At 44.8% G+C, this 14,055-nt stretch overlaps 1 protein-coding gene across 3 annotated transcripts in view; it reads left to right on the top strand.

Annotated features, from left to right (window-relative positions):
* OBSCN (obscurin, cytoskeletal calmodulin and titin-interacting RhoGEF) overlaps window positions 1–14,055 on the top strand; it is a 308,809-nt gene that overhangs the window by 226,037 nt on the left and 68,717 nt on the right. For all 3 annotated transcript variants that reach the window (XM_054016662.1, XM_054016661.1, XM_054016659.1), the window contains 7 exons: window positions 1,735–1,817; window positions 3,132–3,305; window positions 4,465–4,624; window positions 5,761–5,877; window positions 7,637–7,801; window positions 8,841–8,999; window positions 10,967–11,144. In XM_054016662.1, the coding sequence (XP_053872637.1) occupies window positions 1,735–1,817; window positions 3,132–3,305; window positions 4,465–4,624; window positions 5,761–5,877; window positions 7,637–7,801; window positions 8,841–8,999; window positions 10,967–11,144 (1,036 nt within the window). The remainder of the gene's footprint in view (window positions 1–1,734; window positions 1,818–3,131; window positions 3,306–4,464; window positions 4,625–5,760; window positions 5,878–7,636; window positions 7,802–8,840; window positions 9,000–10,966; window positions 11,145–14,055) is intronic.

The raw sequence follows: 14,055 nt of genomic DNA, 5'->3' as shown, positions 1-14,055 counted from the left end.
TTATGAGGGAGTGAGCTGGAATCTAGTCTGGTGTATCATTAATAAAATTATTTACCAAAATCCAGTCATGTATATTTGTGTTACCCGGCCCACCTCAAAGATTGTACAGGTGTCACCAAGGGCATAACTGGAAGGAGAGCGGGTCAAAAAAAGTCAGCAAAACTTTCCTCCATCAAAAATGCTGCTTCATCAAAACCAAAATGTTTTGCAGAAACATAACGATTTTGACTAAATTTTCACTGAGAAGGATTCTCAGGTCGAGGGTGGAATTTCTGGTCAAAACATGAGAGTGCCAATAGCCCAGAGAGAAACCCAAATCAGGCAGAGCAGGGACCTGTGCACTGCTGTCCCACATCTGAGGGGAGTGCCCTAACCACTGGGGGTATTAGCTATGCTGGGATTGCTCCGATGTAACTCATGGGCTTATTTGACCTGCAGAAGCCCAGCTGATGGTGAGTAAGACGGAAAGAACCCAGCTTGACAGTCAGATCTCAAGTTGCATTTGCAGAGCTGGCAGTTGGAAAGGCCATATTTTTATTTGTAAATTGAGCGCGTTTGACTGGGAGTCACAGATATAATACACTCGGAGACCTATCATGCCTTGTTACACGGTAGTTTGTCATGGTATAATGGTACTATTAAATTCTCAGCCCTCCTGCATTTGAGCAACAGCGTTCCATTGCCCCCAAAGGAAACATGGGTCTCCCCAGTTTGGGATGTTTTATACAGAGAAACAACACTGCTCAATATTCCTTCTTCCAAACCAAACCATTCTTCTTGGAGACAGGCTGCCCTTGCCCATTGCCCCTTCCTGTTTTATCATCTCTGTAAGACAAGTTATCATTCCTAATCATGGTAGATTCCCCTGTGCTTCCCCGTGTTCCCAGCTACGCACTTGTGTAGCCACAGCCCTCTCTTCCGCTTGTATTGGCATATATTTATTAATTTAATGTTGTTTAAAAAATGTGCGTATTTAACTAGTCTCATGAGATGTGCTGTTTGCTTTTTACACCGAATTAAGGCAATAAGAGTCAAGAGTTCTTCAGTCTGAAATAACACATGTGCCCGATTCAATGAAAAGGTTGCATATTTGGGGCTAGAACCCCAAAGTCCATCGATCCAGTTTCTTATATTGGCACCCATCACCATAATCTCCGCTTCCACTATCCCTTTGGCCTTGAAGCACTTTCAGGTTAAGTGACAGAGTGGAGGTTCCCACGGAACAAATCCAGTTCAGTTGTCAGTGGGAACCAAACCTGGGACCTTCAGCACCAAAAAGCACAACCCCCCACCACATGAGCTTCAGAGCTAACTCCATCAGCTGTATGTACCAGTCTGCTATTCTTCATGGGCCCAGCTAGCAGAAGGCGGGCAAGATGATTCCGGACACTCAGTCATGGACATGTGGATTCATTGTTCTGTAAAAGATCTTCCCTAGCCTTTCTCCTCCCTCCCAGAGCCAGAAGAGGCTCCCAGTGCAAGCCCTGCCCCAAGTAGCACCGTTTGAAACCTTGAGGGTGTTACTGTCTGGCAGTGATCCACAGCTTTGCTACTGGCAGATTATGGACCTTTACAAAAATGGCTTTTTCTGGCTGTGGCCTTGGTTAGGGACAGAAACAAGCTGCATGTGACAGCGCCATGCCTGAAGTTACCCTGCAAACACACTCCAGTTACATGATACAGACATTCCTGCTCTGTTCCTTAGAGAACTGATGTTTCCTGTTTGTCTGTTAGTTGTCACCGGAGTGGGGTGCATCGGAAGCTCCCGAGTTCCCTGGAGACTCTGTTTCAGAAGACGAATATAAAAAGAAGCTGAGGTGAGCACTTTTTGATTTGCACTGCTGCCATTAGGGATAGTGCCAGGTGAACAAACAGGGACGCTTGGGTCTGAGGCTTCTCCCAAAGGATCCACACATTCCATTTGCGCCTCCAGGACTGTCTGATGAAAGCCCAATTTCTTTGCTGCTAAACCCCCCACGCCCCCGCTCCCCTCTCCCAGAGTCCAGCTAAGCTCTTGAGGCTTCCAACCTACAGTAGGTTTTAAACGTTTGAATTCTAAGTCGCTACTGATTTAGGTTTGAGGAAATACCGTGTGATCTAAACCAGCTTGGGAGCAAGATTTGTTTTCTGGTCCAATCTGCTTGTTCCTTGCATACTGCCATGTGGCTGAGTAGTTAACTGCTAAAGCTCTGCAGTCCCTTCCAGTATAACTAGTTCTGCCCTGCGGGTGCTCTCTCTCAGGGCACGTCTTCACTACCCGCCGAATCGGCGGGTAGCAATTGATCTATTGGGGATCGACTTATCGCATCTAGTGAAGACGCGATAAAATCGATCCCCGATGGCTCTTCCGTTGACGCCGGAAATCCACCGCGGCAAGAGGCGGAAGCGGAGTCGACGGCGGCGCGGCAGCGGTCGACTCGCTGCTGTCCTCACAGCCAGGTAAGTCGACCTAAAATACGTCACTTCAGCTACGCTATTCACGTAGCTGAAGTTGCGTATCTTAGGTTGACCCCCCCGTAATGTAGACCTAGCCTCATAGAACTGGAAGGGACCTTGAAAAGTCATTGAGTCCAGTCCCCTGCCTTCACTAGCAGGACCAAGTACCATCCCTGACAGATTTTTGCCCCAGATCCCTAAATGGCCCCCTCAAGGATTGAACTCACCACCCTGGGTTTAGCAGGCCAATGTTCAATATAATACATAAAGGGAGAGCTGAAGGGTAGCATATAAGGGCCATATGCAGTCTTCCAGCACTGCCAGTGTGGTCCAGCACCGTGCAGCTCTGCAGTAGAAATATTTACCACACCGCAGCATGGGAACTGTGCCGCAGCTCCTCTTCTTGAATCCTCTTGTCACTCAGAGTTAACATGGAGAAAAGCAGCCGCAGCCTCATTCTAGTTATTAGTTACATCCCTAATGCTGTGCACTGACCTATGTAGTCTCCTCTCTGAGGACCTGATCCTATGAGGTGCTGAACACCCTGAGTTCTGCTTAACTTCAGGGCCAGTCGAGGTGCGCAGCGCACTGCAGCTGGGGCCCTGAAGGAACAGAGCCTGCCCCTCTTGGAAATCAGCACGTCAAGAACAATATTTGTAATTGTTCTGCCCTTTGTCTGTTTGTCTTTTCTTTAGCCTCATCATTCAGGAACTGCTGAACTCTGAGGAGGAGTTTGTCAAAGATCTGCAGTTCCTCCAGACCCATCACCTCCAGTACATAGAGAGCTGTCCGGATGTTCCAGAAACTGTTGCCAGTCAGAAATCTACTATCTTCAGAAATGTCAGTGCTATTGCGAGCTTCCATTCCAAGTAGGTATACCTGGATGCATTACAGATAAATTAATATCTTGCAGTGTTAGTGACAAAATTGCTGTGGTTATGAGGCATACCATGGAAAGTGGGAAATGCTCAGATGGAAGGGAGTGGATGAGAATTTTAGGAGACAAGAGCAAGAACACAGGAATGGGAATTGGAAAGTAATAGTAGTTATTACAATCCCAGAATTTTAAAATTCTCTTGTTCTGCTGAGCATTTTTTGCCCTGCCAGGCGAATTTCATTGAATAACTATAAAATTCCTATAAAATACACAGCCCCTTTTCTCAGGGGAGGTGGTTCTTTAAGACTCCAACACTGTATTTAAGGACTGAGATAACCAGTGTAGATCCAATACCTACTTTGAATGACCCAGTTGTATTCACAAGGGGTCAAATTGTGGCACATTGTTGTTTTACAGTCAAAAGGGGGCAAAAAATAATGCTTGTAATGCACTTACGTTCTGGCCATCCTGCAAAAGCTATGCACACTGAGGGCCTGTTGAGTGTGAACTCCATGACTTTACAGGCAGCTGGGAGTTTACACAACTGTTGTGCTCCAAAACATTCAGGGGAGGAAACGACTGCTCCAGAGTCTGTATTGAGACCACCTACTAAATGTTCAACCCCTTGCACAATGTTCCTTTCAAATGTAGCCAAGCTACCTAGCCATCAACCCAGACACAGCCCCTCTCCATGGAGGAGAGATTTACCTCAAATGCAGTGCTCACAAAACAACTTCCCTTCATCCTGGCCAAATTCTTCTCTTGGTTCAGGGAAAGGAGGGGAAATCTTCCCGCACCCACTCAGGGAATTCAGGGACATTCAAATTGAGGCACAGGTTCCAACTCCCTGCTCCAGTCTGAGCCCCTGAGAACTTCTCTTCCTTTGTCTCCCGCATTTCTTAAATTCAAGCCAGCCAGTAGGGTCTTCTGCCTAAATTTCAGGTCTGATGAGGTATTTGCCCAGTGGCATTTAAAGTTTTACCTCTGGGTACGATTGCAGCTCTGACAACACAGATCACTTCATCAAGCTGGATTAAACTGGGATCATGTGTATTTAGGTGTAGAGCTCTGGTGAGGTACTTGCCTCGTCTGTGTTCTATTTTCTCTGTGCCAGCTTCTTCTCAGATGTCCCTCTTTCTCCACCTCCACAGTTCCTTCTTCCCCGAGCTGCAGAAATGTGACACTGATGACGACGTGGCTATGTGCTTCATTAAGAACGAGGAGGACTTTGATAAGTACATCCAGTACCTGGTGGGGCGGATACAGGCCGAGTCTGTCATTCTCAGCAAAGCCATTCAGGAGTTCTACAAGGTAGCATATTAACCAAAGTACATGCCACACATTGGGAATTAAGCCTTGTACAACCCCACTGCTTTATGAAATGCAAAGCCCAAGGGTGGGTCATACCACTGAATATCTAGGGATTCCATTTGCAGTTGTGCATAAGCTTTCGTGGGCTACAGCCCACTTCATCGGATGCATAGAATGGAACATATAGTAAGGATATATAGATATATATATAGAGAGAGTGCCTTACTATATGTTCCATTCTATGCATCCGAAGAAGTGGGCTGTAGCCCACGAAAGCTTATGCACAAATAAATGTGTTAGTCTCTAAGGTGCCACAAGGACTCCTGTTCTTTTTGCGGATACAGTCTAACACGGCTGTTACTCTGAAAGCTGTCATTTGGAGTTGCATATATAATATTATAACCAGATTATTAGATCGGTAGGAAATTATTACAGAACAGGAGTTAGTAATCTTCACAGTGGGATGAAGCTCTCATTAATGGCAGCAAAATTCAGGGTGCTAGTACTAGAAGGAGCCATAGCCACATACATACGTATTGTCAAGGAGGATCAAACCTAGGACCTCTCATTTGAAAACGCACCCGCTCCTTTAGATCTTAGTCATGATCAGCCTGTTTCTGTCTGAGGCCAGCCAGTACTGGGAGTCTGGATCAATACACAGACTTTGCAATAATAGTTAACAGAATCTGATGAGAGCTATGGTGCTTTTAAGACATACACTGTATGTGAGCTCAAGGATACAATGTTAGCCAGATGTCTACAGTTAGAGAGAAAAGTGCTGCTCCTTCCCATCATATTTTGTGCAATTTTCTAAGCAACATGTTGCATTTTATTATTAATTATAGCATCAACAGTGTGCTGGGTGCCTTACAGGCAAGTAAGAAGACAAAGTCACTGCCCCCAAGCAGCTTACCGAGTAGACAACCAACAGGGAAGGGATGCAACAAGAAAGCAAAGTGATAGAGTGGTGAGGCTGCAGTTTTGGAGGGAATAAAGGATGGTGGGATTTACTCTTTCTTATTATGCTCAGACTTACTTGCTGGGAAGACTAAGGTATATAGGTCAGTGTTGTGTGACCTTATCATTTTGGGCCATTTTTGGCATCGCATTCTTTATAGTTGTATATTTCCCCCCAGAGATATACAGAGGAAACGTTAGCCAGTGAGGATCCTTCGCAGCCACCTATACCTCCACTGCAGCATTATTTAGAGAGACCCATAAACAGGATCCAGCAGTATCAAATTATCATCAAGGTAAGGCGCCTCCAATATATAGTCTTACCACTCGTGGTGTGATGGGTTTGCCTTCCATTTTGGAGACCCTTTGGAGAAGATGGAGCTGATCAGTTACATTGGCTTCACACCAGTGTTACTCCATTGGAATTACTCTTGAGCAAGAGAGATCAGAATCAGGGTCAAGGTTTGTGCACGTTGAATACTTTGTGAACCTCTCAAATGATTTAAGTTTACAAAAGTCTCAGACACCACACGGTTTGCCCAGCTTTAGCTGAATACTCTAAACATGGTTACATCCGTGAAGAATATAAATTTGCCACATGTGTGGCAACCTATCTGTTATAAAAGCAACTCGTTTTCAATGCACACGTCATTGACTTGTCAACAGAGGCAACTTCCCTCCCTGTTTTTGCAGGCGGAATTCAAGGTAAGACAAGGCAAATAACGTAAGAGCTACCTTCCCACCTACTGCAAATCTTTGCTGTTTCAAGAGCTGAGCCCAAAACAAATAATTTCTGAAGGTTCTGAAACATTTCACTATCTGAGAATTTATTTATATACATATATATAAATGTATACATACACACATACAAACACACATAATATTTGTTGTAATGTTTATTATATTCTACATAAAACTGGGCATGTTTAGTCTTAAGAAAAGCAGACTGAAAGGGGACCTGATAACAGACTTCAAATATGTTAAGGGCTGTTCTAAAAAGGATGGTGAAGATAGGACGAGAGGTAATGGGCTTAATCTGAAGCAAGGGAAAACTTTCTAACTATAAGGATAACTAATCTCTGGAATAGGTTATGACAGGTTGTGGAATCGCTGTCATTGGAAGTTTTTAAGAACAGGTTTGGCAAACACCTGTGATGGATCATCTAGGTTTGCTTGGTCCTACCTCAACCTGGGGGGAAGAACTAGATGATCTCCTGAGGTCCCTTCCAGCCCTACATTTCTAAGATTCCATGATTCTATATTTGTGCTCCTTCTATGCTTCCATGTTCCAGCCAGGACCCAGAATACCCCTTCTTGTCAAAATACCGCTTCTTGTTGTATTTTCAGTCGGAGTAGAAGGAAATAATACCAGGAGCCCCCAAAATTGCTAAATTTTTACAAATACAGATTTTACAAATTTAAGAGATTTAAATAGTTTGGAGAAGGTTCAAACAAGCTTCTGAATGATGCACACTTGTCTGGCCCTGCACACCAAAATTTTTGAAGATTCTCCTGATGCTTGTTCGGAGCCCCTGTACAAACACTACCTGAAAATGAAAGAGAAGAACAAATGTAATATTTACATTCATTTTGGCAGAAAAGTGTAGGTTGACGTTGGCAGCAATTTGCTGCATATCCTTCCCTTCTTACTTTCACTGCATTGACGGTTGTGTTTTAGCACCATCCCTTGACTGTTTGACTCATTGTGGTGCCTTGATACCCTTGTGATAATTACATTAGAAATACACTGATAAGTATGTGGATCTCTTCACTGTTCAGTTTTCAGTCAGCCAGACAAGTATGGGCTTCACTTCAGCCTTGTCTCCACTCTGTAATAACTGTTTGAAGGGCAGTGTGGTGTGGTTAGTCAAAGAGGCCATGCATGTGGAGTGGAAAGAAGCTGTCCAACAAGTGGTGAAAAAGTGGGGCAAAGGTGGCCCCGAACGGAGAGCTGGATTACAGACTCCCACAGAGTGATGTCTGGACTGCATGAGGATACCAGTAGAATGCAAACTCTTGGAAACGTCCAGTAACAGCTGCTTTGTTCACTTGTAGGAATTAATCCGAAATAAAGCAAGAAATAGCCAAAACTGTGCGCTGCTGGAGCAGGCTTATGCCATTGTGTCCGCGCTCACCCAGCGTGCAGAAAACAACCTCCATATCTCGCTCATTGAGAACTATCCAGGGACTCTGGAAATTCTAGGAGAACCCATTCGACAGGTAATTAGAAACTCTGAATGAGGACAATTAGTGCTTAATGCTCTTCCTGCCTTTGATAAGTGGTCCATATTCTTTAGTGGCTTCTATACAAATTGTCATTTGAAACAGAAAATCAGCTTAACACCCACCAAAGTGATTATCATTAATTCTGTGTTGTTGCGTGTAATAAATTGCAGAACGTGACAGAGATGGACCTTCTGGATTGACTAAGCTTGGGAGCTGCTGAGCAAAGAAAGTTAGTCCCTTCCCCATGGGTAATATAGGTGTTTATCTTCACAACTCACCTTCCATACAGCAGGAAATCCTGTTTGGGGCATGTTTAATGGCTCATTTCATGCACCCTTGTGCTGATTAAGGTGTCCACAGTATATGTTGTCAAAAATATATGGACCAAATCCTGTTCTCGTTGAAGTTGATGAGACTTTTCCAATTACACCTATGGAACTAGAATTTGGCCTTACGTTTTCATTGCATATGTTTCCCCAAGTAATAGACTTTTGTTTTTAAAGCTCAGTTTTAAAATGCATATCCATTCAAATCAACCTGGGTAACATTGTATGCTCTATATGAAATCATGAGATTTGTTTCTCAATATCTTAGCCCTCACAATCCATATAACTTCAGAAGATCTTTCTGTCTCTCTGCCTGTCTCTTTAGAAATGGATGGATGGATTTCAAGATACCACACAGGACATAATTTAAAGTTATATTTAATTTTTTAGTAGCTTTAGCCCTGGTGAAAGTTGCCTGGCTGGCAATCCTGGAGAGTTATGTCCCATATTTATCAGTGGGCAAAGGAGTAATTTAAAAGATAATGTTGGAACTAAAACTGTGTACGCAGATTAGGAGTAGTGTCATTCTGAATGCATCACATGTAATGGTGACAATCATCTGCTATGTTGCAATAAAAGCCAAGGTGGATGGGATGGAGGATGGAACACAGAACAATGGCTGTTCAGTAGCTGGGAAGTGATAGAGAGATGCCATGAAAGTAGTTCAGCAATCATTTCTACTTATTATTTCCTGCTTTCTTTTCCAGGGTCACTTCATAGTGTGGGAAGGAGCTCCGGGAGCCAGAATTGCATGGAAAGGTCACAACCGACATGTCTTCCTCTTCAAGAATTATATCCTGATCTGCAAACCCAAGCGAGACACCAAGACAGACACCTACAGCTACATCTTCAAGAACATGATGAAGGTCTAACCCTTACTTTCACCTCCCCACCAGTACAATTGCTTTTTTTTTTTTTTTCAGTCTGCTTCTCTCTCTCTTGATATGCAGCTGCTGGTCATCAGAAAACATGACATTTCACTGATCCTTTCAAATGGTTCTTTTGTTTCCAAAATTCCCTACAACACAGATAGAGCCTGCAATACATTTGTTAGCTCTCCGAGTCAGGTAGAATATATGTCATAAACCACCAGACAGCGAAAGAACAGAATTTCATTGCGCATTAGTCAGGATACATATAGGAAGTTATGTACACCCCAGCAGGAAGCCCATTGAAGCCAATGAAATTAGCCAGGTGGTGAATTTGGACCAAGGTGGTTTCAAGTCAGTAAACTGGAATAGTTTCCATTTCAGTCTAATGCTGTATTTCCAGTAATTGCCCTCTGCCAACAAAAGAATTGGGCAGGCCCATCTGAAGTCATTTTCCCCATAGTATAAGAATATCACATAAGAACATAAAAGCTGCCATGCTGGGTCAGACCAATGGTCCTCATAACTCAGTATCCTGTCTCTGACAGTAGCCAGTACCAGAGCTCCAGGGAGAGTTTACAGAACAGGGAAATTCTGGAGGGATCCGCTCCTGTCTTCCACTTCTGGCTTTTACCAGTCAGAGGTTGAGGATCACCTTGAGCATGGGGTTGTATCCCTGACCATCCTGGCTAATAGCCATTGGTGGACTTATTCTCCATGAATGTATTTAGTTATTTTTTGAACCCAGTTATACTTTTGTCCATCACAACATCCCATGGCAATAAATTCCACAAGTTAATTGTGTGTATAATTATAAGAAATTCAGATTGGATTTTCAGATTTAAATGCTCAACTCCTACTAAACGTCAATGGGTGTTGGGTGGTCTAACTCCCTTAGGCCCCTTTGAAAAGCCCCGTCTCATTCTTATGTGACAATCACATGCACAGTCTGTGTTTCCTAACTGGATTGTCTTGCTCTCCGTATAGTACCTGCTGTGCAGTTTCTCTTCATGTTGCTCCTGCCTGTGTTGTTTCTCACAATGTATCGTCCTCTGTCATTAAGATCTCAGCATTGTTTTTCTGTTGATGCTGGCTTGTAGATCATGTGGAATATTCTTTTAACATAAAGTAGTTATTTTTCCTGGAGATAATAATTCACAGGTGTCAGACTTTAAGCTGCCTGTTTGCTATATTCCATTAGGTAGATCGCACAAAGCACTCCATAGTGGGCCGAATTCTCATTTACGCATAGGCCACTTTGCACGGCTCAGGCAGTGAAAAGGGACTGTCAAGGGGGTGTAAATTATGTTTACACTCACTTTAATGCCCTTTTGGTATAAATGAGAAGCAGGCCCAGTGTGTTCTAGGCAACAACTCTGCATTGGCAATGGGGGATTAGATGGCACCAAATAAAATTTATCCCACTTACATTTTTATGGAGGTGGTTCTGACCAGGGCCGCTCAGGGGTGGGGGCAAGTGGGGCAATTTGCCCCAGGCCCCGGGCCCCGCAGGGACCCCCACGAGAGTTTTTTGGGGCCCCTGGAGCGGGGTCCTTTACTCGCTCCAGGGGCCCCGGAAAACTCTCGCGGGGCCCCCGGAGCTTCTTCCGCTCCGGGTCTTCGGCGGCAGCTCACAGCGGGGGCTCCTTCCGCCCCGGGACCCACCGCTGAAGTGCCCTGAAGACCCGCAGTGGGGGCTCCTTCCGCCCCGGGACCCGCTGCCAAAGTGCCGGGTCTTCGGCAGCAATTTGGCGGCGGGGGCCCCCCACCGCCAAAGACCCCAGACCCCCTGAATCCTCTGGGCGGCCCTGGTTCTGACTCAGAAAGATTAGATCTAGATCTGAACTTACCTAAATGTTGGGGCTTTCTTGGGAGTCAGGGTGTTGGTTCAGACTCATGTCTAATTTCTGTCATGCGACTGAAGACATTTCATTGACTTTCTTACTGTCCTCCCTGTCACCCAGCTCTCCCACATAGATGTGAACGACCTGGTGGAAGGAGATGACCGGGCATTTGAGATCTGGCATGAGCGAGAAGACTCTGTCCGCAAGTACCTACTTCAAGCTCGTACGGTCATCATCAAGAACTCCTGGGTGAAGGAAATCTGTGGTATACAGCAACGTATCAGCCTGCCTGTGTGGAGTGAGTATAGTCAGGAAGATTGATTGAACCTCTGCTAAAACTGATGTCTCTCCCGTTCAGAAGTGCAAGTGATGAATGGCTTTGCTGGTAAGATTAGCTCTGCAAGGAGGAGAGAGCCATCACAGCCAGCATTATACCTCTGAAGCTTTACTACAGGCTGCCCTTATTATGTCAGGGTCTACACGATAGCCTCCCTCCCGCCGATGCAAGTGCCGTACTACACCGACATCATAACTTCACCTTCATGAGAGGTGTAAGTCTTAGGTTGGTGTAGTTATGGCGACACGGTGTCTGTGTAGACAATGTCCCTGTCATCGGCTTTTGACTGTCATGTCAATTTCACAGCAGGACCTGGGAAATTCACAAGAAAGCCGGGCAACTAGGGCCCCGCTGCCCCCAGCTCCCTTGCAGAGCTGGGCATCTGGACCCCACTGCTGGCTGGGAGCCAGGGTGAGAAGCCCGAGCAGCTGGACCCTGCTTCCAGCTGGGAGCTGGGGCAAGAAGCCCTGGTGGCTTCTCCCCACCCAGCTTCCAGCTGGGAGCCAGGCAGCCTTGTCAATGGCAGGGCTCCCTGAGCTGTGAAATTGATGTGCTGCCCTGCTCCTGGCTGGGAGCAGGGGGAGAGGGGAGGGTGAGAAGCCAGGACAGCTAGACTCTTCTCCCCGGGGCTGAGAAGCCCAGGGCAGCTTCCCCCAGCTCCCCACTGGGAACAGGGAGTGGAGGGGTGGGGGACAGCCCTCCAGGCTCCCAGCAGGGAGCTGTCAGCAGAGCTGAGAGACCGGGCTCTCAGCTCCCCACTCTGCCCCTCTTAGGTTGGTGGACAGGCTCCTGGTGAGGACGCGCATCACTGACCCAAGGAGGGTAGCTTGAACATAATAATTCACGGAGGTCAGACTTTAAGCTGCCTGTTTGCTATGTACCATTAGGTAGATCGCACAAAGCACTCCATAGTGGGCCGAATTCTCATTTACGCATAGGCCACTTTGCACATCTCAGGCAGTGAAAAGGGACCTTCAAGGGGGTGTAAATTACGTTTACACTCACTTTAATGCCCTTTTGGTGTAAATGAGAAGCAGGCCCAGTGTGTTCTAGGCAACAACTCTGCATTGGCAATGGGGGATTAGATGATACCTAATAATAGAACAGTAAGTCTGTAGGCTGTAATTCAACCTAATATGAGACCTCAGACTTATTTTTCTAGTGTAGACATACCGTAAGTTTAAGAGTTTCAGTTCCGTCCTTGCCCATAATAATCAAATGTCATAAATAATTTGTTAATTTGAGTTAAAATTCTATGATTGTAACATATCAGCTGAACTACCTGCTTACTTTTCAGAGGTTTGTCACCCTCATTATGCAAGACGCTGGCTGATGAATTAAGGAAAGCTGGTTGTACCTGTACTATATGATAGAAAACTTCATTCTAATAGTGGGAGAATCTGCTCAACATCTTACATGACTATACACAAATGCAAGAAGTATGGAGAATAAACAATAAAAACTGAAAATATTAGTTCAGAAGCTAAATTATGACTTAATTGGCATCATAGAAACTTGGTGGGTTAAATCTCAATACGGGAAGATTGGTACAGAGGGGTATAGCTTGTTCAGGAAGGACAGGCAGGGTAAAAAAGGGAGGAGCTATTGTGTTATACATCAAGAATATTATACGCCCTTGTTCTGAGGTCCAGAAGGAGGTGAGAGGCAGACCAGTTGAAAGTCTCTGGGTGAAGATAAAAGGGGAGACTACCATGTCAGGAGGAGTAGGCGAATGAGACATTTCTAGAACAAATAACGAATTGCCAAAATACAAGACCTAATAGTAATGCGGGAGTGACATCTGGAAAAACAATATGACAAATGACTAAATGTCCAGTAAACTCCTGGAGTGTCTTAGGGGCAGCTTTTAGTTTCAGAAAGTGGGGGAAATAACCAGGAGGACAGCCAATGTAGAGCTCATTCTGACTGACAGGGAGGAATTGGTTGCAAATCTGATAGTTGAGGCCAACATGGGGAAAGTGATCAAGAAATGATAGATTTCATCGTTCCAAGGAAAGGGAGGCATGAGAGCAGCAGAATAAGGACAATAGACTTTAAAAAATAGACTGTAACAAACTCAGAGAACTTGTAGGGCAGGTCCTATGGGAAGAAAATCTAAGCGAACAAGGAGTTCAGGAGAGCTGGCTGTTTCTCAAAGAGACCATATCAAAGGCTCAACAGCAAATTATCCCAATGCAAAGGAAAGGTAGGAAAAATAGTAATAGGCCAATATGGCTCTTTAATGACCTGGAAATCAAAAAGGAAGCCTACAAAAAGTAGAAACATGGACAAATTGCTAAGGAGATGTACAAAAGAATAGCACAAGCATGTAGAGACAAAAATCAGAAAGGCTAAGGCACAAAATGAGTTACACCTAGCAAGGGACGTACAGGACAATAAGAAGAGATTCTGTAAATACATTAGGCGCAAGAGAAAGATGAAGGACAATTTAGGTCCTCTTCTTAGTGGGGAAGGAGAGCGAATAATGGATGACGTCAAGAAGGCTGAGGCATTTAACACGTATTTTGCTTCGGTCTTCACTAAAAAGGTAAATTGTATCGAAATACTTAATACAATAAAAACCAGGGTGAAGGAATGCAAGTGAAAATAAGGAAAGAAAGAGTAAAGAATATTTAGATAAGTTAGATGTATCCAGCTCAGCAGAGCAAAATGAAATGCACCCTAGGGTATGTAAAGAACCAGCTGAAGCAACCTCAGAACCATTGGAAATTATCTTTTGAGAACTCATGGAAGATGAGTGAGGTCCCAGATGACTGAAGAAGGGCAAACCTAGTACCTATCTTTAAAAAGGGGAACAAAAAGGACCTGGGGAATTATAGAACCGTCAGCCTAACTTTGATACCTGGAAAGA

This window comes from Malaclemys terrapin, chromosome 2 (genome assembly GCF_027887155.1).
Source record: "Malaclemys terrapin pileata isolate rMalTer1 chromosome 2, rMalTer1.hap1, whole genome shotgun sequence".
NCBI lineage: Eukaryota > Metazoa > Chordata > Testudines > Emydidae > Malaclemys > Malaclemys terrapin.
The sequence above is the reverse complement of the archived record's forward strand: the minus strand, read 5'-3'. Positions and strand labels throughout refer to the sequence as shown.